Source organism: Drosophila persimilis, unplaced genomic scaffold, assembly GCF_003286085.1.
Source record: "Drosophila persimilis strain 14011-0111.01,24,50 unplaced genomic scaffold, DperRS2 tig00000124-arrow-pilon, whole genome shotgun sequence".
Taxonomy (NCBI): domain Eukaryota; kingdom Metazoa; phylum Arthropoda; class Insecta; order Diptera; family Drosophilidae; genus Drosophila; species Drosophila persimilis.
The window spans coordinates 9,519,014-9,540,843 of record NW_020825294.1 but is presented as its reverse complement, the minus strand read 5'-3'; the positions used below and the strand labels follow the sequence as shown (position 1 = coordinate 9,540,843).

The 21,830-nt window shown below is 42.1% G+C and overlaps 6 protein-coding genes and 1 non-coding gene across 9 annotated transcripts; 5 read left to right on the top strand and 2 right to left on the bottom strand.

Moving 5' to 3' along the window:
• The first annotated feature begins 1,002 nt into the window (after positions 1-1,002).
• Positions 1,003-8,870, top strand: LOC6596343 (WD repeat domain phosphoinositide-interacting protein 2). Its single transcript, XM_026987476.1, has 4 exons — positions 1,003-1,272; positions 7,213-7,943; positions 8,002-8,544; positions 8,604-8,870. The coding sequence occupies exons 1-4, from the start codon at positions 1,235-1,237 to the stop codon at positions 8,702-8,704; spliced, it is 1,413 nt and encodes a 470-aa protein (XP_026843277.1). The 5' UTR covers positions 1,003-1,234; the 3' UTR covers positions 8,705-8,870.
• On the top strand, positions 3,874-6,276 carry LOC6596345. The gene has a single exon (XM_002021664.2). It carries the CDS (start codon positions 3,986-3,988, stop codon positions 6,125-6,127), a length of 2,142 nt encoding a protein of 713 aa, XP_002021700.1. The 5' UTR covers positions 3,874-3,985; the 3' UTR covers positions 6,128-6,276.
• LOC6596344 lies at positions 6,996-7,135 on the top strand. The gene has a single exon (XR_048082.2). It is a non-coding gene; the product is annotated as a U4 spliceosomal RNA (small nuclear RNA).
• A 1,112-nt stretch (positions 8,871-9,982) lies between the features above and the next one.
• On the bottom strand, positions 9,983-13,918 carry LOC6596342 (glutamate receptor ionotropic, kainate 2). 3 transcript variants are annotated; one of them, XM_002021662.2, is made up of 11 exons: positions 13,843-13,918; positions 13,630-13,776; positions 13,514-13,576; positions 13,247-13,450; positions 12,981-13,192; positions 12,582-12,923; positions 12,088-12,519; positions 11,682-12,040; positions 11,198-11,628; positions 10,871-11,139; positions 9,983-10,805 (listed from the first exon to the last, which is right to left on the bottom strand). In XM_002021662.2, exons 1-11 carry the CDS (start codon positions 13,916-13,918, stop codon positions 10,278-10,280), a joined length of 3,063 nt encoding a protein of 1,020 aa, XP_002021698.2. In that variant the 3' UTR covers positions 9,983-10,277. The 3 variants fall into 3 exon arrangements, with proteins under 3 accessions (XP_002021698.2, XP_026843288.1, XP_026843289.1); XM_026987487.1 differs by having other exon boundaries at positions 13,514-13,555; positions 13,843-13,894; XM_026987488.1 differs by having other exon boundaries at positions 13,514-13,546; positions 13,843-13,894.
• A 338-nt stretch (positions 13,919-14,256) lies between these two features.
• LOC6596341 (cilia- and flagella-associated protein 299) lies at positions 14,257-15,271 on the bottom strand. Its single transcript, XM_002021661.2, has 2 exons — positions 14,918-15,271; positions 14,257-14,857 (listed from the first exon to the last, which is right to left on the bottom strand). The coding sequence occupies exons 1-2, from the start codon at positions 15,239-15,241 to the stop codon at positions 14,465-14,467; spliced, it is 717 nt and encodes a 238-aa protein (XP_002021697.1). The 5' UTR covers positions 15,242-15,271; the 3' UTR covers positions 14,257-14,464.
• A 702-nt stretch (positions 15,272-15,973) lies between these two features.
• On the top strand, positions 15,974-17,150 carry LOC6596340 (cilia- and flagella-associated protein 299). Its single transcript, XM_002021660.2, has 2 exons — positions 15,974-16,660; positions 16,724-17,150. Exons 1-2 carry the CDS (start codon positions 15,992-15,994, stop codon positions 17,111-17,113), a joined length of 1,059 nt encoding a protein of 352 aa, XP_002021696.2. The 5' UTR covers positions 15,974-15,991; the 3' UTR covers positions 17,114-17,150.
• Positions 17,151-17,597: 447 nt separating this feature from the next.
• Positions 17,598-21,292, top strand: LOC6596339 (glutamate receptor ionotropic, kainate 2). The gene is made up of 12 exons (XM_002021659.2): positions 17,598-17,803; positions 17,860-18,009; positions 18,075-18,137; positions 18,214-18,420; positions 18,477-18,694; positions 18,753-18,902; positions 19,116-19,552; positions 19,613-19,790; positions 19,848-20,071; positions 20,129-20,266; positions 20,330-20,760; positions 20,825-21,292. The coding sequence occupies exons 1-12, from the start codon at positions 17,713-17,715 to the stop codon at positions 21,232-21,234; spliced, it is 2,697 nt and encodes an 898-aa protein (XP_002021695.1). The 5' UTR covers positions 17,598-17,712; the 3' UTR covers positions 21,235-21,292.
• Positions 21,293-21,830: the final 538 nt, after the last annotated feature.

Here is a 21,830-nt window from a genome sequence, read left to right as displayed (position 1 = left end):
TTGCTCATATTTGCTTTTACTTCACACTTCTTGTATCACCGGCAAAACTGTTTATTCTTTTGAAAATGCAGTATGTCGCTAATTCGATACTTCGAAAGTATAGTGCAATTTGGAAACATAGAAATTTTTTTGTTGTTATAAATGTTTGGTTAAAAATGAAATGTAACGTATTTTATTTGTGTTAAAATCTATGGTGCTTACTGATCTGTGCGTGAACAGTGAGCAAGTGAGCATGTGAGCAATCTAAGTGCGCGCGTGAGCATGCGAGCAGTCTAAGTGAGCACGTGAGCAATATGAGTGAGTTTACTCACTTACTAATAAAGAACAAGTGAACATGCTCACCAAAATGAGCAATTTTTTCCCAACGCTAAATGAGTCTCATTGTTGCTACCAGCGCTGCCACAAACGATGCTGCCAGGTGGCAGCACAAATAAATGCGAAAGTTGGCAGGTCTGCAAAGATAGCCAGCTCCAATAATGTGCGTGTTTTTGGGGTATATAATATATTTTGCTTTATTGTAGGTATATTTCCGGTATATCGGTGTATAATGGTATAGTTAATAAATTTCATCAATCCATTAAATTTAATTTGTAAAGATATATTAAGGAAGATAGGATATAGAAAGATTGTTTATTTTTTTGTATTAGCTGTCTCAAATGCTTCCCTGCATCATTTATTCCACTGACTAGCAATTAAATCTTTGTCACTCATTAACTTTGAAACAATTCCAATTTGGCGCCAATAGAGGGGCTATAAATCTGAGGGTGAATTTGCTTGCCGTTTTGACACCATGTTTAGCTCACACACCTTGCATACTTTTATATTTAGTGTAGTATTTTTGAGTATATTCTAGTACTTTTTACTCACCCTCTTGTCCAATACACCATTGTTTAAATCGTGCAGAGAGTTAGCAGCCCCAATAATGTGTGTGTGTTTGTTGATTTGTTGATAGAAAAAAAAAACAACAGTCGCTGTAAAGACAAACAAAGACAACGCCACCAGAAAACGAATTTTAATTGCTAAAAAATCAGATCCGAAGCACTACGCAGTTCCATCTGCCTGCGTACTGGTGATTGTGTGCGTGTGTTTTTTCGTGTATTTCCGCTGTTGAGAAAGTGCAATAAATCTGGACATAATAAGCTCTAGTGAAAGTGTTGTATCCCCAAAAAACCAGAAAGATATACAGATACAGATAGAGATATATAATCAGCAAAGGGAAGAATCAGCAAAAACGATGGCCACATATCAAATGAATTTCAATCAGGACTTTACGTAAGTTATTATAATAAATTACCATTTGACAAGACAAAAAGCCTTGGGGCTCCAAGAAAGAAGGTCACTATGGCGAAAAAATAAGAAAAACAAAATACAAACAGCTCTTTACAAATCGAAAAAAAAGACACCAAGGCAAAACACAGCTGCTCGTGTGAGCGGGGGATGTTAGTTTAGAGGGGGACGGTGCAATTGATGTCTTTGTATGACACTTACTGAAGCTACTGGACTAGTTTTTGGTGAACTAGTGATTTTATTAAAGTGGTTACCATATTACACTACACATTTTTACTGAAATTGTAAAAAATATTTGAATAACGTTTCAACATAAATCTATGATTTAGTGAGTGTCATACGAGCATTAATAGCTCAACTGTAACTGCTCTGATATCTGTGTATATGTGTATGTCATTCTTTATTTATTTTAGCGTGTGCGGGCGTAATTTGCATTTGTGTTTGTAGTTTATTGGAACATGCAAACAAGCAGTTCTAATAAGAACGACATGCATATTATGAAATACAGTTAAAGCATGAAGTGTGACGAGGAGGGAAGGGCACATTTCACTAAACAACAAAACAGGGAAAAGTTTTGAACTGAAGATTCTCCAGCTTGAATCTCTGTACTCTCCAATTTGGTAGCTTAGTGTACCAAACAAACACACACACGTACAGCCATACACAATGGCACATATTCACCTATACCCCATAAATGCGCAACAGCTGATGTCTCGCATTGCCTTATAAATAATGTATACAGCCTCACAAATCTTTGTGTGTCGTCTGGCAAGCTTAATTAACCAGTTTTTAGCACTCAGTGCGATTATTTTCGCTCAGCTGATGTCATTAGAATAATTCACTCACACATACATACATATGTACCTCTGTACACCTGTATTTTAGTGCCGTTACTTTAGAGCAACCATTCGGGTCTCGTTTCGTTTTGAAATGCCGTTAGTTTTGGGCAACTACTTTGATTTCGTTCAAGATTTTTGCTCTGTTTTTGCTTTTAATTTCCGTTTGTCCATCTGCCTCCCCTCCACACATTGCACCAACGACGCACCCAAAAGCAGAAAGCAGAGAATGCAAAGAACAACAGCAATCAATATTTCCACTTATGGCGAAAATGCAAAAAAAAGCACACACTCAAAGCGAAATTGCAACAATAAAAACAAGGCCAGCAATGGATGCGATGCGATGCGCGTCATAAAGCGGGGAACAAAGGCACTCTAGGCGGTAGACAAGAAAGAGACAGCTAGCTCAGCGCTTTCTAATCAGAAACAAATCAATTAGCTTCGTGCCCCTGGGCGAGGGTGAATGTACCGCTATAGAAAAAAGTAAATCAAATAAAAATAGAAAATACAATTGCAATCGAGCGGGCACTTCCTTTGACTTTTGTTTCAACCACAAGTTCAAGGGGAAACATTCACAATCTAAGGGGAACGAATGCACTGATACCCTATGTGCATGAGAGATAAAACGCAAAATAATTTTTCGTAGCCGTCTTTCGACACGTCTCCCGGCTATTAGTCATAGAACTGATGCTCTATTTGTGACAAAATCCATCAAAATTTGGTCATTCTGCTGCAGCTCAACTGCACACATTCCTCTTGCTCTCAGTGCATGCTTTTCCCATAATGCCATCTCTCTTTGTAGTTAGTTATCAAAGTCTAATGTCGTATGGCCATAAGTACAGCTAAATAAAATGTCTGTTTAAATTGCCTTCCCCTCTGCGTTACAAACATCTCATAGAACTCAGAGGCATATTTTTTGCTAGATGTAGACAACTGATAACTCTGTACGCTAAAAACACGTGATGTAACAGTGCCTTGTTATTGTTTGTGGCAGCTGCAAAGTCGGGAGGTAGTCAATATTTTTGTTGTTCTGTGTTCATTTGATTGCATTTTCCATTTTGTTCAGGTTTTTGATTCTTTTTTTTTTTTAATGCGAATGAACTGTAATCCACCTTTGACTGCTGACTGATACAGAATTTTATGGATTCCCATTAAGCTCTTTTAACTTAAATTTTTTTTCTTAATGATGCGTCATTGTTAAATATATAAACAAATATGATATGTACATATGTACGTATTTTTTCGGTTAATCATTGTGATTGTTAGTAAACAACAAGAAAAGATCGCGAAAACAACAAATAAACAACAACTAAGACCTTAACGCTATCGCATTGCTCAGTGGTATGCCAGGGGGGTAGTGGCGGGGGCCCACAACAAGGCCAGACGCAACCTTGGTCCCCATTTTAGCAACTACGATGACGGCTACGCCTTTGGCGGGAAACTAGTTTTGATAGGCAAAACAAAACAAAACCCAAAAAATCACCCGAGCGGGCACGTGTTGCGCTCTCAGAGCGAGATATAGCCTAGCTTATCGCCCAAAACGTGCTCTAAATACAAATACATAGCACATAATGTGCCAATTCTCTGGTATTCAAGAACAACAGCACGCAAGAGAAGAATTATGTCCAACTCTGGTTCAAATTTGGCGCTCAATATCAGTGCTAAAAAATAACCAACTAAAATGTACTAACGCGTATGAAGCGCTTTCCAACACTTAAAAAGTGCATAGGAAACAACAACAAAGCGCTGACATTGAAAAAAGCGATAATTTAACAATAATTGGGTGCAATTTAAAGCGAGAGAAGTTACAGAGAGCGAGAGAGCGATAGTGTGAATGGGGAAAAATCAATTTTCCGTTTACAATGGAGCAGCGTGCGAATTTCCTTGCACTCACCCTTCTCGACGCCCTGGAAGATGAGAACGAGGCGGACATCTTGTCGATGCTGGACAGGAATTTGATAAATGCTGGGATTGTGCCCTGCGACCGAGGACTGGCACCGCTCCACTATGTGTGTGGCATGCGGAACGAGGAGCTGGCACGCCGCATACTCGAGAAGTTTCTGGAGTGCCCTGATTTGGATGTGGATGCTTTGTGCGATGGCCAGACAACGGCCCTGCATATAGCCAGCATTTATGGACGAGCGGATCTGGTGCGGATGCTGCTGCAGCGAGGGGCACGCGTCGATCTGGCGGATGATGAGAACAAGCTGCCCGTGCACTATGCTATCGAGGAGTGCCACTTCGAGGTGCTGCAACTGCTGCGGGATCACATCTATCGCGAGAAACAGAAACAGAAGAACAGCCTGAGGCTGCAGTTGCCTCATCACCAGGCGGCCACCACCACGCCCAATCAGATCCTTAAGTACAACTATGATGTGACGTCGCCTTATTACATTAACATCACCCACAGGCGACAGAAGCCGCAGCCCAAGTTTCCAGACATCGCGGACAGTGCCACACTGCCGGACGAGGAATCGGTGAATCTCTTCTCCCTCACGGAGGCCCATCTCACGCAGCTGATTCAAAGCCAATACCGCGAAGATCCAGATCATCCAAAGCGCCGTTCCATCATTGAGAGCTGGCGCGAGAAGGTGGAGCGCTCCAGAGCGCGTCAATCGCTGATGCACAAGTATGACAAGCATGTGGAGGCTATAGTGGAGGAAGCACTGGCCCATGATGACTTCAACTACGAGCGGCACATGCAAAAGAAGCTGCGCGAGGAGGATAGCCTCGAAATGGAAATGGAGCTGCAGCAGCAGCAGATCGACGATGCATCAGCGCCAAATCGACAGGTCTTCCAGAAGCTGGTGGAGCAGGTATCCCAGGCGCAGGTCATAGAGCCCGAACCGGACAACAGTTTTGTCACAGCCAAGGGGGAAGAGGAGCTGCTCGTAAACTCCCCTCGACCCACGGACGAGTACTTTCTGCAGATCAAAGAGGCCTATGTTCACACGGATGATGAGAATGGTTTGGTCTTCTACGAAGCAAAGTTCCTGCAGAATGATGAGAACCGAACCAAGAGATTTGTAGAGCGAGTCACTCAACAGCAGCAGCAGCAGCAGCTGGACAGCACAGTCAGCACAAATCTCACACTGCCATTGGACTACGAGACGGATGCTCTGCGACAAGAACTCACGCAATTGGGTGCTCCTGTGGGTCCCATAACCAAGACCACAAAAAGGCTGTACATCAAACAATTGATCAAGTATAGAAGGAACACGGATGCCTTGCTTGCTGCTCAGAAGCATGCGCAGGAATCCCAGATCAGGTATTCGGTGGAGTTGCACCGGACCCTCCGTTCGCCGGAGGATTTCGAGCGAATTAGCGAGTTTATGCCACAAGAAGCGGCCTCATCGGAGCACTTTGCCACGGCGCCTGTTATCAAGAAAACCCTGCGAGAGGGCCACCTCAAACAGAGCTTCATCTACATGCTGATTGATCCGCGGATCTCCCGAAACCTACCAGGGGAGAGCACTTTCCTGGACAAATTCAGCATCTGGCAGCGATTTCTCGACTCTATCTTCTATGTGGGAAAGGGCAAATCCTCGCGGCCCTATGCACACCTGTACGATGCCATGCGCCAGCACACGCGCCTCAATCAGAAGAGGGAAAATGGTCGGGAACGAACAGAGAGGGCAGAAAGAAAGGGAGGATTTCGCACTCTGCAGCCGGATGTGTTCAAGTCTCCGCCTGCGGGAGATGCCAAACTTGGCAGCAAGAAGCTGGAGCGGATACTGGAGATTTGGCAGAGCGAAAGTGGCGTGGTATGCCTTCATGTGTTCCACAACATAATGCCCATTGATGCGTATACGCGAGAAGCCTCTATTATAGATGCCATGGGCTTGGGTCATCTTACAAATCTGAAGCGGGGCGATTACTACGGACCCGCTCAGTCCTGGACCATGAAACAGAGAAAACATTTGGGCATTGCCCTGCTCTACAAAGCGATGCATATCTACCTGGCCGAGGGCGAGTCCCAGTTGTCGCCCAGCGATTTAATATGATTCGATTAGAATAGGTTCTAAACTAAGTACTAAACTAGGTACTAAGTACGTACAAAGTGCAAAATGTGCAGCTTGATCTCACTTATGGGCATAGTTTTAATTCAAAGAAAAAAAGAAGCAAATAAATAAAATATAGAAATTGGGTCAACAGAAAATTCAAAAGGTAGAAATTTGGGTCATTGGTGGTATTTTCTGGAAAAAATGTACTAAAACATGCCTAGCGCCTCAGCGTTATAGTGCCGTCTCACTCTTACTTGTAGTTGTTCGGTGCGCTCAACAGGCTTGCCGCATACCCTGGGTTCAAATCCCACTGGGCTCCAATGGTTGTTAAATTTTATTCATATTTTTAAATTTTTCTCCTTTTTTATGAAGAATTTTTCAATTTCCATTGATATTTTCTTAGAGTTCTTCTTCTTAGAGTTCAAACAGAGTTTGAAATGCTATAATTGATGTAAATGAAACACATAGAAAATAATGCAACAAAATTGGTTCCTGATCGAATGATCATTATTTTCCATACATGATTTTTGGTGTTATTTTGGCTTACATTATATCAAGCGAAAACATTTCTGAGTTAATCAATGCATTAAGTGCAGCTGCTGCCTGTCTACTCAAACAACACCGGACTGCACACAAAACCTCCCTTAACTTCGAATCTCACACCCCTTAAAATCTCAAGTAAGGGATGCAGCTGCAACAACAAAACTGCAGTGGCCACAACAACAGTACAGTAGCCCAAAAGCATGCAGTGTTTTTTGGGCAGCCCGAAAATGCGTAACTGTTTGCTGGAGGTTTTCGTGGCCTTAGAATTCCCAACCAGTTCTGGCTGCGCCGGCATGGAGAAAGCAATGATTTCGAGTGTCAGGTTATCTTTGCGCAGTGGCAATACCGTAACCGATGAAGTTCTACTGAGGTGCGGTTATTGCTAGTTGAAAACTTTAACCAATACCCCGCCATGGGGACGTGAAATACCGTCCACTACGGCAATTTTTGCAAGCCCGAGAGGGCTAATTATCCAATACATATGAAAACTAAATTTAAGACTATGAAAGATCATATTTTAATGGTCAATCTGCACTTTACAGCTCCCTGTCCGTCTTGAGCCCCGCGGGCCTGAGGCTCTACTCGATAGCCGGACAGGACAAGGTTGAGGAGATCTTTGCCAAGGACAATACAGAGCAGATACGGATTGTAGAGCGTTTGTTCAATAGCTCGCTGGTGGTGCTGGTCACCTCCCAGAAACCCAATTGCCTCAAGATGCTGCACTTCAAGAAGAAGCAGGACATTTGCAATTGCTTCTATCCATCTGAGATCCTGTGCGTGCGGATGAATCGCCAGCGATTAATTGTCTGTTTGGCGGAGAGCATACACATCCACGACATACGCGACATGAAGATCCTGCATTCCATCGAGAACATAGCGCCCAATGAGCTGGGGCTCTGTGCCCTGTCTCTGAACTCACATTTGGCCTTCCCCGTCTGCCAGTCCAGCGGAGAGCTGCGCATCTTCAATGCGAATAAGCTGAGGACGGGGATGACCATCAAAGCCCACGACACGCCCCTCTCAGCGCTGACATTCTCGCCCAGTGGAGCGCTGCTGGCTACCGCCTCGGAGCGGGGCACTGTGATACGCGTGTTTTGTGTGAAGAATGGCCAGAGGGTGCAGGAGTTTCGGCGAGGAGTGAGCTGTGTGCGGATTGCTTCCCTGGTCTTTGCGGCGAGCGGGGATTTCCTGTGCGCCTCCTCCAACACGGAGACGGTACACATCTTTAAGATTGATGCGCGAGCCGTGGAGTCTGTGGAACTAAAGGCAATTGGTGAGTGAAACGATTAAATCTCCATGATTGCTTCAAGACTAAACTTTGTTTCTTTCAGCGGAAGTTGCTGCCAAATCGGACAAAGCCTCCAAGGAATCTGCGGCCTCGGCTCCGCCAGATACGGAAGAGGCCACTGCGACGCCCGTTGCCAGTTGGGGAGGAATGTTCTCCAAGGCGGTATCATCGCTGCTTCACTCGACGCAGGTCAGCGACGTCCTGGCCCAAGACCGATCCTTTGCCACAGTTGTGCTGGCTCAGGCGGGACTCAAGCACATCTGTGCCCTGACGCGAGTACAGAAGGAGCTGCGTCTGCTGATAGCCTGCGAGGATGGTTTCCTCTACGTTCACGAGTTCAATGCAGAGCGAGGAGGTTCCTGCAAGCTGCTAGCGGTCCATGATCTGAGGGGAGCCCTGGAGGATGTCATCGAGTTGCAGCTGAGCGAGAGTGTGCTGAAGATGCAGGCCAAGCCCGTGACCACACCTCAATCGCTGACGCTGCTCAAGAGCTGTGCGGCCAGTGTGCTCATTGAGAATCCCGATCCCATGCCGGATAACAGCTATGCGAGCATTCTCAGAGGAGATCAGGCGGATGCCATGTCAGGTGAGGGTTAGCAATAATTTCAACCAGGAAAACCTTATCCTATTTGTGTATCTCCTCAGATTCCGCCAAATTCCGAAAACTCTGCGATGCCATCGACACTCCAACGAAGCTCTACGATGAGCGACAATTTCCGCCCGTCGCCATTGCGGCCAAAGATTGACCAAAACGCCGCAGTTCCATAGACATGGTCTTTGTAGAAAAACCATAGAAATATCGACCCCAAAAACAATATAAGAACCCTTAGAAAAGTTGTCCAAAAAAATATATGAAAAATGTACTTTTAAGTTCTGCTAAAAAGCAAAATCAACAAAAAGGAAATACTCCAAACAAGAAAATTTAACAAAAAAAGTATTTTTATTTATATACTAACTGTAAGAATTAATCCTCTTTAATTTCCAATCGATTTTGTATATAAATATATCTTTAACTATAGAAACTTCCCATAATTGTTAACAAATTTATATCTTGGCTTTCTCATTCCGGGAATATCTCCATTTGTCCAAGTGTTCTCATAGATTCTCTCTAATGCAGTTATCCAAACTCTGTATTTTTGTATGATATATAAATATATATATATTTAGTGATATAACAAATTATTATAGTAATAGTAAAGACTTAGCAAATTGTGCGATAGAAGCTCAACAGAAAATCCAAAAAAAAAAAACTAAAAACAAAATTACAGGAGGAAACAAAGCAACAAATAATGTACCTTACAAAACTGAATGAAACACTAAACGTATTCAATTAGCTTTGCAAATAATTAATATAACAATTAAATGTTTAACAAACATAAACGTAAATTATAAATATACAAACATAAACTCGGAGCAGCGTAATGTCAATGAAAAATCTTAAGTATTTTAAATATTATTCATTATTGAAACAATAGTTATAATTTATGAACTTTAGGCATGTCATGACATAATTTAATATCTTATTCGATTTGCAATTAATGAAAAAAGCAATTAAAAAAAGATTAAAGCAATTTATTTATGCCCAAAATAATTTAAATTAATTTAATTAAATGAAAAAATTATAAAATACAAAAAAAGAAAAAAAAAGATAAAAACAAATAGAAAAAAATTTAAAAACCTGAAAAAAACAAATAAAAATTACAAAAACCCCTAAAACAATTGTGTGATTTGTTAATTAACTCAAGATAACTGAAGATAAATAATAAGTAAGAGGAAAGGTCTCTGTAGTGATACTTCTTTAAGAAATAATAGCTAAGAAATCATTATATACTGTATATGCATATTGTAGAACCTTTATGAGGTGTTGAAAAATCTTTTATATCACTAAGGACAGGCAGTTCTACAATCGAAAATTGATAAAATTTCCGTATATTTTATATGTCGTTCTGGAAGGTTATAGAGATTTCGATAGAGACTTTTAAAAGGCATTTTAAAAACATTTTACGATTCAAGAATTTCCGCTGGGATCCATTGAAACTTTATTATTAACAAGGGGAATATTTAAATGCTTTTCCTTGGATTAAAGAAGGATTGTAGTAAGAATATTATGCAAATTTTTAAATTTGTAGGGCATTATAGTAAAAATACTTGTTAAAAACATTTAGTGTAGGGCTATAGTCTTGGGAATAATGTTACTGGATCCCGTCTAACAATAAGATTTAGGTTTATTTATGGGTTGAAAGAGTATTGCGATACGAAACATGACTGGAAATAGTTGTAAAAAGTACTAATGATGCGAATTGTATGCCATTTAAGGTCTTAAGGTACACCATTACTCAATTTGCTGGCGCGTTGGTTCTTAGATGGTTCCATCTGATGGTCCTGATCCATCTCCTCCTGATTATGATGATGGTGATGGCGGTGATGGTGATGATGATGATGATGTCGATGGTGTGGTTGCTCTGGCAGTGGTATAACCTCTGGCTCTTCTTCGGGTTCCAGAACTTCATCCATTTGCGTTGACTTATCCACTTTCCAGACAATTTCCGGTGGAGGAGTTTTCTGGGATTTCAGTGAGAACATGGAGCCTATTTTCTTCAGCTTATTATGAACCGAAGCCTCAATATCGGGATCGGCCAAGCTCTTAAGGCTCTTCATGGATAATGGCTTCGATGTCGACGAGGGCTTAGAACGACTTGAACGGGATTTACCGGATTTTGAAGAAGAGCTAGAACTGGAGGATGAGGATGAGCTGCCGGAACCAGAGCTGGTGTGCACTGGCTTTGTGGTAATCCAAATTTTCATTGCAAAAAAAACTTCCGATCGTAAGGCTTCCTTGAGAGAGATCTGTTTTGGGAAAAGATTTTAATCAAACAGAATTCTGATTTCAAAATATATTAAATATGACTTACCTTCTCTTCAATGGCCACAGATTTCACATTCCAAAAGAATTCCGTGCATCCTAGAACCATAGCCGAGAGCAGACCTAATCCCAGGACCAGGAATACACCGCCCACATTCTCCAGACCCAATTCGGGGGTGTCGCCCCCACCATCCTCGCTCTTCTCACAGCTGCCGCCGCCATGCATCTCCTTCCACCACTTGCGCTTCAGCTCCGCCAGGTTGCCCAGCTCTCCCAGCTTCAGGACTGCTCCACTGATCTGCTTGCGATACGGAGAATCTATGGAAGAAATATGGATGTAAAGTCTATCATCTTCTGCTGGTGATAGTGGACTTACTAAAAGGCATTGCAATGCCATAGCTTTTATAGTCCAACCAGCCACCGATCTGCACAAGATCGCACTTTCTCTCTACATTGTACTCCAAAGTGGTGGACTCCATCATGAAGGCATAGAGATTCTTTCCCTTCTGCACCCTCTCAACACCTTCGTCATTTGTTTTGGTAAATACCGATGGACTGGCACTCTCCATGGCGGTCCACATTTTTTGATATGTCGTAAAGTTAGAGTCGCGAAAGAAACCCAAAGTGGAGCCGCCCAGCATGGCACCATATTTGATCTTGGTCTGGGCAGCCAGATCCTCGGCGTTACTGATGGAGTTACCCTGGCGAGAGTTGGTCAGAAAGGCAGCCAAATTGGCTGTATAGGAGTTCAACATCATGAGAGCAAAGAACCACCACATTCCAGTCACTAAACGGGTTGAGGCAGCCCTAAAAAGGATCATCATATTAATGAAAATCCCTGTTAAGAAGCTCACACCTACTTGGGCAATATATCGCAGCCTTGTCCCATCAACGATCCAATCGACAGCCACGTGGTGTTCATTATCGTCCAAATATTCTCAACTTCCTCGGGTTCCTTGCAGGGATGCGGATTCTCCCAGTCGTCGGGCGCCATACGGGCCAGAGCGAAGAGCAGCAGCGATATAAACAAATATGCCGAACCCATATAGATCCACACATCCAAGGAGAAGGGCGACAGGAATGAGAATAGATCGGTGGGTGGTATGGGCGGCTTTGAGAACAGTATGCTGATGCCCAGGGTCATAAAGGGTGGCGTAAAATCCACAGCCTGACGTCTGGATGAGGTCATTGTCAGATCACAGATGCCCAGATCAGCATTCTGGGAAGAAGATGGTTAAAATAAATAGTTTATAATTATAAACTCACCCCATCGATTAGTTGCCTAACAATGCCATCCCACAGTTGTGTGGTTGGATTGCGGGATCCATATCTGCCATCGGGTGACATACGGAATTCGTACTTAAAATTTAGCATTTGAGCGATGGCATCTATGAGATCTATGGAGTAGCCCTCGTATCGGGCGTTTCCATAGAGCACCTCACCCTCCTCGGGTTCTTTTAGAGTGAGAAAGGGCGCTCCCAAACGGGAGGATATAATAAAGGTTTTGTTGGACAACTTTTGACCCACTCGCTTTTCGCTTTCCTCATCATCGTTGAGGATATCCAAACCATTGACGGGATCCCAGGTGGCCAGATCCAAATATCCACCGGCATTCACTTCCATGAAGCGTAAGGTGAAGAAGCTTCGCTGGCCGTACTCATTAAAATCAATGCGACCCGTCGAGGCCTCATCAGACCGCTAAAAAATATAGATCTTTCAAGAGAGAATATCTTTGATGGGTTCAACATATATTCTCTTACCGCTTTCATAAACTCTATAATACGTCTACCATGGGGCCAGGACTTTTTCCTTTTGCATTCCACCTCAGGGGCTGTCAGTTCTTCGAGAATTCCCAGTTCCGTCAAACCCTTGGAGAACAGCCAGACTGCATCGTTGAGGAGTATCATCAGTGTCTTAACCCGACCTGGATCTACTTTGTAGTATCGTCCGTCTCTTTTCTCATGCTCTTCCCAATCGTGTACCACATTCTTGATGTGAAAATCTGTGGGATCCATCAGACGAACTGTCGTTATGTTTGCATCCACGCCAGAGAGTTCACCGAAGTCCATAGTGTGTGTGTCCAGAAGGGGTATGAAGACACTCTGCAAAGAATATAGTCGTTACTAGGTTCTATAATACATCTTTCTATCTAACTCCACCTGATATTCCCCCAACATTTTCAGTTCGTTTGCCTGTTGCAAGAGGCTCAATAGATTCGAGGGCGAACAGTGCACAATCAAACAATTATCTGTGGATAGTTTAATTTCCTTTAAAAATGGTCTGTAGTCCTCATCTGGACCAAGCTGTTTCATTGTAGTGGGCATGTTGCTGGGTTCACCGATTTGTAAAATATCCTGCAATTGTTGGAGCTCTAAAAGAGAGAACAAATTTAGATAATCATTTTACATAAAGAGGTTCTAGATACCCCTATCCGATTCATAGATAATCGTAAAACTTCGCCAGCCAAAACTCTGTACTATTTCTGCAAATCCTTGGGATAGCAATAGGTTATCGGGATGTACATTCAGGGTCATGGTGGAGTGCTGGCGATCTGGTATGGACTCATTGGGCAGCCAATCGTAGACAATGTGGGGTATGTCTAGGGTATTGCAAATCGAGGCAATAATATCTAAAAGAGATTCAAAAAATATTGTATTTTCTTGAATTTTGGATAAGTTGTTTCTGTATTTACCCGAACTACTGCCTGTACTGGGTCCAAAAATGGCTATAACCCCTTGGGAAATCAAATTGCAAACTGAAAGCAGACCGATTACAGAGAATACTTCGAGAAATTTCATTATTTCTTACCCATCTTTTCCATAATAAAACTATCATCCGTATTGGCATACACCACAGTCGGAACAAGTTCTATATTTCGTTCCAATATATTTGCCCGATCCACTGCTGTGCGAAATGCAATTTCTGCTTCATCCTTGTCCGATGTAAAGATGCTGCCTAGAAAATGAACGCAAAAATGTACGCAGCCCTTGAGACAGTGACCCAATTTCGTGCGAAACTTACCCACCATAAACTGCTGTCTAGCTCTGGCTAATGACAACAGAATCAGCACTAAATATATATTAAATAATGACCACATTTTATGAACTAGAGCTTTGGGTTTTCCATTTGAAGTAGGAGATTAGGAAAATGGTTTTTTCGCCTGATGATGTAAAACTTGCAGCGCGAAAATATTTCGACACAATATGCAAACTGTGTTGCTCGGAGGTCTGCAATGCAATGAGAGCTAAATCCGAATCGGATTCGGAATTAGAGCTATGCTAAAATTAAAAGCAGTTCAGCGGATATACACGAGAGAGAGAGAGCACCCTCTGGGGTTTGTTTTGCTCAACATATTCTAAACAATTACGGATCATAGGGATCTTAAAGAGAAAGAGTGATCTACTTGGATCGTGGCCAATAAAGTGTTGTCTCTCATTGAGATAAATATTTCATGTTTTAATGCTCGTACTACATTTAGACTTAAATTTGAAAATTGTCGCGAAATTTTGACAGATCATCAGTTCTGGATGATGGTTCTTCCGGTGTGAAGGTAGTGCTTCGGAAATTCCACAGTTTTCGGCAGCAAATTGTTCTTAGATTTGTCTTTGAAAACGCTTTTAAGTTCGATCTTCTGCTTCAAAGCTTATACCTTCTTGCGTACTAGATGGTCGTAGAACACCACATATCCTAATTTGGGAGAGTAAACCATCGATCTTTTGGCATTTCTCGAATACAAATTAACCTGGCCACCGACTGTGATAATCTTATGATCGCCCTTGTGCATAAACAACAGACCAAAATGATGATCGTGCATCACCAAATAGTTATCGCTGTGCGTATACTTGACCATATTGTAGCGTGCATTCGAATAGCTCAAATGATGGGCCATGGGCCTCACACGACAACGGCCCTCAAAGACGCACTTCCAGTCAATTTTCTTGGTATCGCTGCCGCCCATGCGCCAACTGCTGTCCAGATCTATGTAACCAGAGATCTCATAACCATCACTGGATATATATGAAGTAAACACTATGGTCTGTGAAGAGCCATCATCATTTATCTTAGCAAATATGTCTAAGTAACACCGCGCACTTACCGATAAATACTTATTCAAATTGGGTACTTCGCGTCGCTTAAACTCTAGCAGCACTGGATCATTGTTCGAGGGTGACATAAAGTCGCCCAACAGCCCCATCGCGGTAGTCTTTGGTCTGATGGCCTGTTCGGCAATAAGCACACGTCTATCGAACTCATCGTTGTCGTAGGGGACCTTGGTGGTGCGGTATCCCAGCTGTACAATAGATTTGATGATCTTTTGGTTGCTCAGAAAACGTTCATCGTCTGCAGTGGCAAAGGAGTTGATGTAATCATTGTATGTATCGAAATCTAAGACACTAAAGTCCACTTGATGACTGCCCATTTCGTGGTGTAAGAAGTGTTCAGTGTTTTTGGGTGGATTTTGGTGTACTTATTTTTTAGTTTATTGTTGTGTGTTTAACTGTTGTAGTGTTTCTGTTTGTTGTAGTGTTTTTTGTGATATTGTGTATTTTTGATGGAAAAATCCGAGACTATATGCCTAATATAGATGTACCTGGACAGTAGGAAGCGAACCTCAACCAATCCAAACCATTTGCATGCGGTAACTCTAAGCTGAGGTTTCTCTTTGGCTATGCGTCATGCGGCAGCGCCCCTCATTCTTCATTTATTCATTTTCATTCCAATGAAAATTGTAAATGGAAAGGGTTTTCCCTTACATTTGATCAAAATATATTTCATATTTGAATTAAATATTAATTTTACTGGCGATTAATTGCACTATGTTTGTATTTGGCTGTGTTTCCTTTTACTACGCCACAAATCTCTGAGTATATGGCTATAAGTGTGGGGCGTCTTGCGGCAGCGCCCCTCGGTCTGCACTTTTTCCTGGGATCCTGCGGGTAACAACCTTTATCTTGGTTTAATATTATAATATTTCCCTTTACATCTCTATTTGATATGAACATATCTGAGATCTGGGCGGCATGGGAATAGTCGTATCCCCTCTGTTGTTCTTTTTATATTACATCTTATACCAGTACTTCATCAAATATTATCCCCTATATCGTTATTTCTACACTAGTTTTCATCAACAAATATCTTTATTGAAATCAACAAAATCCAGAGCAAAACCATGTCTTACGACAGTTCAACGTCCACACCTGATGGATGGGGTGGACCCCGGCCGAGTTTTACATTGTCTGTCGGTAGTCGCTCCCTTGGAGCGCCCATGCCTAGCCTGGCCTCAGTTTTTGGTAGTGACTCACACTGGTATAATATGGTTACTTTAAGCGGATCTCGTTCCGGCAGCAGTTCAAGGGGAACAGTTGGAAAATCCATCCCTAGTTGGATATCTGGCCTGCGTTCGAAACGGCCAAGTATAACTCGCTTGATCCAGAAAAATTACGAAAATGCTGTAGATTTCAGATCAGTAGAGAGCAAACTTGATATCAGCACCCTATCTCACATTTCTCTTCCAATGGAAAAGCCAAGCGAAACGTTGGCCAAAAAAGAAAGGCTAATGGCGGAAACTGTAGCCAAATACGACTATGAAGACTATCTAAATACGTTTGTCAAGTTGGAGGACAGAAGGTACTTGACAAGTGAACGGGTCATGCAGATGTTAGTGCCGTTTAGAGTCATTCCCGGGAAGATTTTGTTGAGCGAATCCAAGTTTCAGATGGAACAAGCAAAAGGTCCTCTGGGGGCTCACTATATTCTCACGCAGAATACTATTGCCAATGATCCACTGGCCATAGCACTGGCCGAGCGCGAGAAACTCAATGCCGTTAAAGAGATTTCGGTAAGAGTATTCGGATTATTAATAATATATATTACAAAATTATATTCCAAAATTCCGACCTAGAGCATTATATTTATAAGCACTCGTGACTCCAAGGGCTTTAGCATATCTGGCTATATTGACTATGAACAGAGTTTACGGCACTGCAAGTTGGGCTATTCTTCGGCACACGATTGGGTCAATATTTTTGCCGGTAATAAGCGTCTCGAGCCGAACGAAAACGACCTGAGTTTCATCACATGGAAGACGGGCAAAGTCTTTTACAATAATTCGGATAATTACAAGATTATTCCGGACGCCATGAAGGGTTTGTGTTTCCAGCACAAGGGCGATGGTTGTGTGATTCTTATTGAAAAGCGCATGACTGAGGATAATCCAAAGTGCAGTTTTGTGGAATCAGCAAAAAATGGTTCGATCATTATCTATGATCATAAAATAAGGCGAAAAAATTGATGTGACATTAATCGAAATGCAATGAGTTTTATTTTTATGATCTGTTTATTTAAATTACTCTGGACAGCTGTTTGGAGATCATATCAAACCTCTTGGTAGATCAAAAAGGCTACCATAAACCAAAACAATATCAAGAACATCATAATATTTGGCACACACAATCGCGAAGAAGAGCCTCGGACAAAACAAAATAATCGAGCAGCAATAGATCAGAGCACAACCAGACTAGACCAGACTGGCTGATGCCGCCTACGTCACCGACAAGCGTCATAAAGAATCTCAGGAGAGCATAAAAGAAACCATACGTATATCTAGTAAAGTTCAGAGAGAACTGGAGAGAGTGTTCCCCATTCACGACCAACATTCAAAGGGGACCGTCAGTAGGCGTTTAAAGCGCTCCAAGACTGGATGCTGCCGTCGCGTTGAAATAAATTCACAAAAATATATTTTAAAAATTCTACTTTACGTAATTTTGTGTGTGTTTTGGTTTGTGTGTGCCGTCTATATGTAGTTGAGTATTGAAAAAACGAAATGGCCGCTGCATTTAGAAAATTCAATTAGTTTCGAGTGTTTTTGTTTTTGGAAGCCAAAAAAGTAAAATGCATTTCTGTCCAGTCTACATTTATGCCTTTGTATTATTCAAAACGATTTTGGCCCTGGGTGGCGATGGTCGTAATGAAATCACAGTGGGTAGGTCTTCAGTCATTCATTCGAATGATTTATTCAATCATTTCCATTCTGTTTAGGTGCCATTTTCTATGAAAATGAAAAGGAAATCGAACTCAGTTTCGATCAGGCATTTCGTGAGGTCAATAATTTGAAATTCGCGGAACTGCGTTTTGTCACTATCAAGCGATATATGCCATCGAATGATAGTTTCCTGCTACAACAGATTAGTGAGTATCGATCTTGAAGAGAACATGGCCATCGTAAACTTATGAGAAATTCATCTTCCGTGTAGCTTGTGAACTGATTTCCAATGGCGTTGCGGCTATTTTCGGACCAAGTTCAAAGGCAGCTAGTGGTACGTTCACGTTTCTCTCTAAGGCTGAAGACATATGTTCTATTCTGGTTGTTCTCTTTTCTTTTTGTTGTTGTAGATATTGTGGCGCAAATTGCAAACACGACCGGCATTCCACATATAGAATACGATCTGAAACTGGAGGCTACGCGTCAGGAGCATTTAAATCATCAGATGTCTGTGAATGTGGCACCCACCTTGTCCGTTCTATCGCGTGCCTACTTTGAGATCATCAAAACGAACTATGAATGGCGCACCTTTACACTCATCTACGAAACGCCAGAGGGTGAGCTATACCATCAATCAGATACCCTTTAATCTCTCATTCTGTATCTCTTATAGGTCTAGCACGCCTACAAGATCTTATGAACATTCATGCTCTTAACAGCGACTACGTAAAGCTCAGAAATCTGGCAGACTATGCAGGGGACTATCGAGTCTTATGGAAAGAGGCAGATGAGACCTTCCATGAACATCGCATCATATTGGATTGTGAGCCGGGAACATTGAAGGAATTACTCAAGATCTCTGTGGACTTTAAGTTACAGGGACCTTTTAGGGTAGCCTATCCATTGGAAAAATATCAGTATCTATTATTAAAAATTATGATATTTCTAGAACTGGTTCCTCACACATCTGAATACGCATAGTTCTGGATTAAAGGATATTTATAATGAAGATTTCAAGGCAAATATCACATCAGTGCGTTTGAAAATCGTGGATCCCAATCCCTTTGAGAGGAAAAAGACCCGCATTAGCAGAGTGGATGTAAGTTTGTACGCTTTTTCAAAACGGACTGAAAGAAGCGCGTAGATCCGAAAATTTTGGTTTTTTTACTCGCTCACTCATTATTGAATTTTCTGGTAGAGAGAAAGAGAAAGCAACAAACAAATCTTGTCAGTTTTTATCCGCAGTGCTCGCACTCGGTTCAGTTTGTATGTAAAGACATCAAAAATCCTCTCTCACATATTCTATCCTTAGCAAATACTGGGAAACCAAACGATGCTACCCATACTCATCTACGATGCTGTTGTGCTGTTTGCCAATTCGGCCAGGAATATTATAGCTGCCATGCAGCCCTATCATCCACCAAATAGACACTGTGGCAGTCCAAATCCTTGGATGCTGGGACCCTTTATAGTCAATGAAATGAAAACAATATCGGAGGATGATGTGGAGCCGCATTTCAAGACGGAAAACATGAAACTAGATGAAAACGGACAGCGTACACAGTTCAATCTGGAGATCTACAAGCCCACTGTGAACGAGCCTTTGATGGTCTGGACACCGGATAATGGGATAAAGAGGCGTCACATTAGTCTGGATCTAGGGGACTCGGGTTCTACACAGGATTTCTCGGTGCAAAGGAAGGTCTACACTGTTGTTACGCACTATGAAGAGCCATATTTTATGATGAAGTATGAAGCCAAAGCAGTCTGTGGATGTTTTTTCAAGTGTTTTCTACTTCTTTCTTTTAGGGAAGATCATGAGAACTTCAGAGGTCGCGAAAAATACGAAGGCTATGCTGTGGATCTCATCAGTAAATTGTCAGAGCTTTTGGAATTTGATTATGAGTTTATGATTGTCAATGGCAATGGCAAATACAATTCAGAGACCAAGCAATGGGATGGCATTATAAGAAAACTAATAGATCACGTGGGTAACAAAAAGAAAACTATAGAAATTTGTTCTTAATTTGAGTTCCAACCACAGCATGCCCAAATAGGAGTCTGCGACTTGACCATCACCCAACTTCGACGCTCTGTGGTGGACTTTACGGTTCCCTTTATGCAGTTGGGGATCAGTATACTGCACTACAAGAGTCCTCCAGAGCCAAAGAACCAATTTGCCTTCCTAGAACCCTTTGCTGTGGAGGTCTGGATCTACATGATCTTTGCACAGCTGGTGATGACTTTGGCTTTTGTGTTGATAGCCAGGTGAGAGTCCTTATGAGATCGGCTTGTATGCCTTATAATTCAAAGTTCTTTTTGTAGACTTTCCTATCGCGAATGGTTGCCACCAAATCCGGCCATCCCGGACCCCGATGAATTGGAAAATATATGGAATGTAAACAACTCCACGTGGCTTATGGTGGGATCTATCATGCAACAGGGTTGCGATATACTCCCCAGGTTGGACATGGTATTCTAAAGAAAAAAGATCATAAGATGATCATTATTTTGTTTTATTTTCAGAGGCCCTCACATGCGAATTCTCACGGGAATGTGGTGGTTCTTTGCTTTGATGATGCTCAGTACCTACACGGCTAATTTGGCTGCCTTTTTGACCAGTAATAAATGGCAGAGTACCATCAAAGATTTACAGGGTCTCATTGAACAGGATGAAGTGAAGTACGGCAGCATGCGTGGTGGCAGTACTTCGCTGTTCTTTTCGGAATCGAATGAGACCGACTATCAGAGGGCCTGGAATCAAATGAAGGACTTTAATCCATCGGCATTCACCACCACCAACAAAGAGGGTGTCGCACGAGTACGAAAGGAAAAGGGCTCCTATGCTTTTTTGATGGAGACTACCAGCCTTACCTATAATATTGAAAGGAACTGCGATTTGACACAGATTGGCGAACAGATTGGAGAGAAACATTATGGTTTGGCAGTGCCATTGGGTAAGGATTTATCTAGCTTAAACTATACAGAAATTTATTTGTACATTCCCTGACTTCGATTTAGGAGCTGACTATCGCACTAACCTAAGTGTTTCCATACTTCAATTGAGCGAGAAGGGTGAGCTCTACAAAATGAAGAACAAGTGGTGGAAGAACCACAACGTTACCTGCGACACCTTCCATGAGGTGGACGGGGATGAGCTATCGATTATCGAGCTGGGCGGTGTATTCCTTGTACTAGCTGGAGGCGTGCTCACTGGCGTGATTTTGGGCATATTTGAGTTCCTCTGGAATGTCCAGCATGTGGCTGTTGAGGAACGTGTCACACCCTGGCAGGCACTGAAAGCGGAACTCATCTTTGCCCTCAAATTTTGGGTGCCCAAGAAACCCCTAAGAATATCCGGTAGCAGCGAGAAATCCTCCTCTCGAAGATCATCTGGCTCTAAGAAGAGTCGCAGCAAGACGGGCAGTTAGGAAAACAAAACATAAACTGTGTAATAACATTTAAAGTTGAATTAAAATTATTTCTTGAACGTGAAACTGAAGAGAAGTCCACAAGGAAATTGGGCAATCTATGGTTTTGGTCGCTTTGATTTATGCATATACATATGTACATATATATTTTGTGCTATATTTATAGAGACTTTTTGTGGACTACTTACTTAGAGGGTGTTTTAGGGGTATATAAGACTAGATCGGAGGCTTTTATGTAGATCTCAAATATGGTTTTAGAGAGCTTAAGAGCTTATTAAAAGTATCTGAAACTCAGGAAATATTTCAGTCTAAGGGTATAAAATATTCGACTCTCTTACTGCTTTTTTGTGGTACCCTACTTAGCCGGCTATGGGGGCGTCCGGTTAGCCTAATTTTAGAGAACATTTAGTTTTCATTTATTGGTCCATTTCCAGCTACAGATGATGCCCAGGGTCTGCCTGGTCGATACAGAGCGTTTCTCTCTCTCTTTTTTTTTGTGATGCGTGTTATCCATAAAACAAATGGCTCCTTCCACCCACGATTGTTGTTGCTCTCCCAGATAGAGAGAGAGAGAGAGAGAGAGCGAGAGAGAGGGA

Coding starts and splice junctions, on each gene's coding strand:
- LOC6596343 (XM_026987476.1), top strand. CDS start 1,235: ATGGCCACATATCAAATGAATTTCAATCAGGACTTTAC. Junction 7,944..8,001: donor TGTGGAACTAAAGGCAATTG/GTGAGTGAAACG, acceptor TGTTTCTTTCAG/CGGAAGTTGCTGCCAAATCG. Junction 8,545..8,603: donor TCAGGCGGATGCCATGTCAG/GTGAGGGTTAGC, acceptor GTATCTCCTCAG/ATTCCGCCAAATTCCGAAAA.
- LOC6596345 (XM_002021664.2), top strand. CDS start 3,986: ATGGAGCAGCGTGCGAATTTCCTTGCACTCACCCTTCTCGACGCCCTG.
- LOC6596342 (XM_002021662.2), bottom strand. CDS start 13,918: ATGTGGTCATTATTTAATATATATTTAGTGCTGATTCTGTTGTCATTA. Junction 12,041..12,087: donor TTAGGCAACTAATCGATGGG/GTGAGTTTATAA, acceptor TCTTCTTCCCAG/AATGCTGATCTGGGCATCTG. Junction 11,629..11,681: donor GGCTGCGATATATTGCCCAA/GTAGGTGTGAGC, acceptor GATCCTTTTTAG/GGCTGCCTCAACCCGTTTAG.
- LOC6596341 (XM_002021661.2), bottom strand. CDS start 15,241: ATGGGCAGTCATCAAGTGGACTTTAGTGTCTTAGATTTCGATACATAC. Junction 14,858..14,917: donor ATTTGAATAAGTATTTATCG/GTAAGTGCGCGG, acceptor GGCTCTTCACAG/ACCATAGTGTTTACTTCATA.
- LOC6596340 (XM_002021660.2), top strand. CDS start 15,992: ATGTCTTACGACAGTTCAACGTCCACACCTGATGGATGGGGTGGACCC. Junction 16,661..16,723: donor ATGCCGTTAAAGAGATTTCG/GTAAGAGTATTC, acceptor ATTCCGACCTAG/AGCATTATATTTATAAGCAC.
- LOC6596339 (XM_002021659.2), top strand. CDS start 17,713: ATGCATTTCTGTCCAGTCTACATTTATGCCTTTGTATTATTCAAAACG. Junction 18,421..18,476: donor CATCTACGAAACGCCAGAGG/GTGAGCTATACC, acceptor TATCTCTTATAG/GTCTAGCACGCCTACAAGAT. Junction 20,761..20,824: donor TGGTTTGGCAGTGCCATTGG/GTAAGGATTTAT, acceptor ACTTCGATTTAG/GAGCTGACTATCGCACTAAC.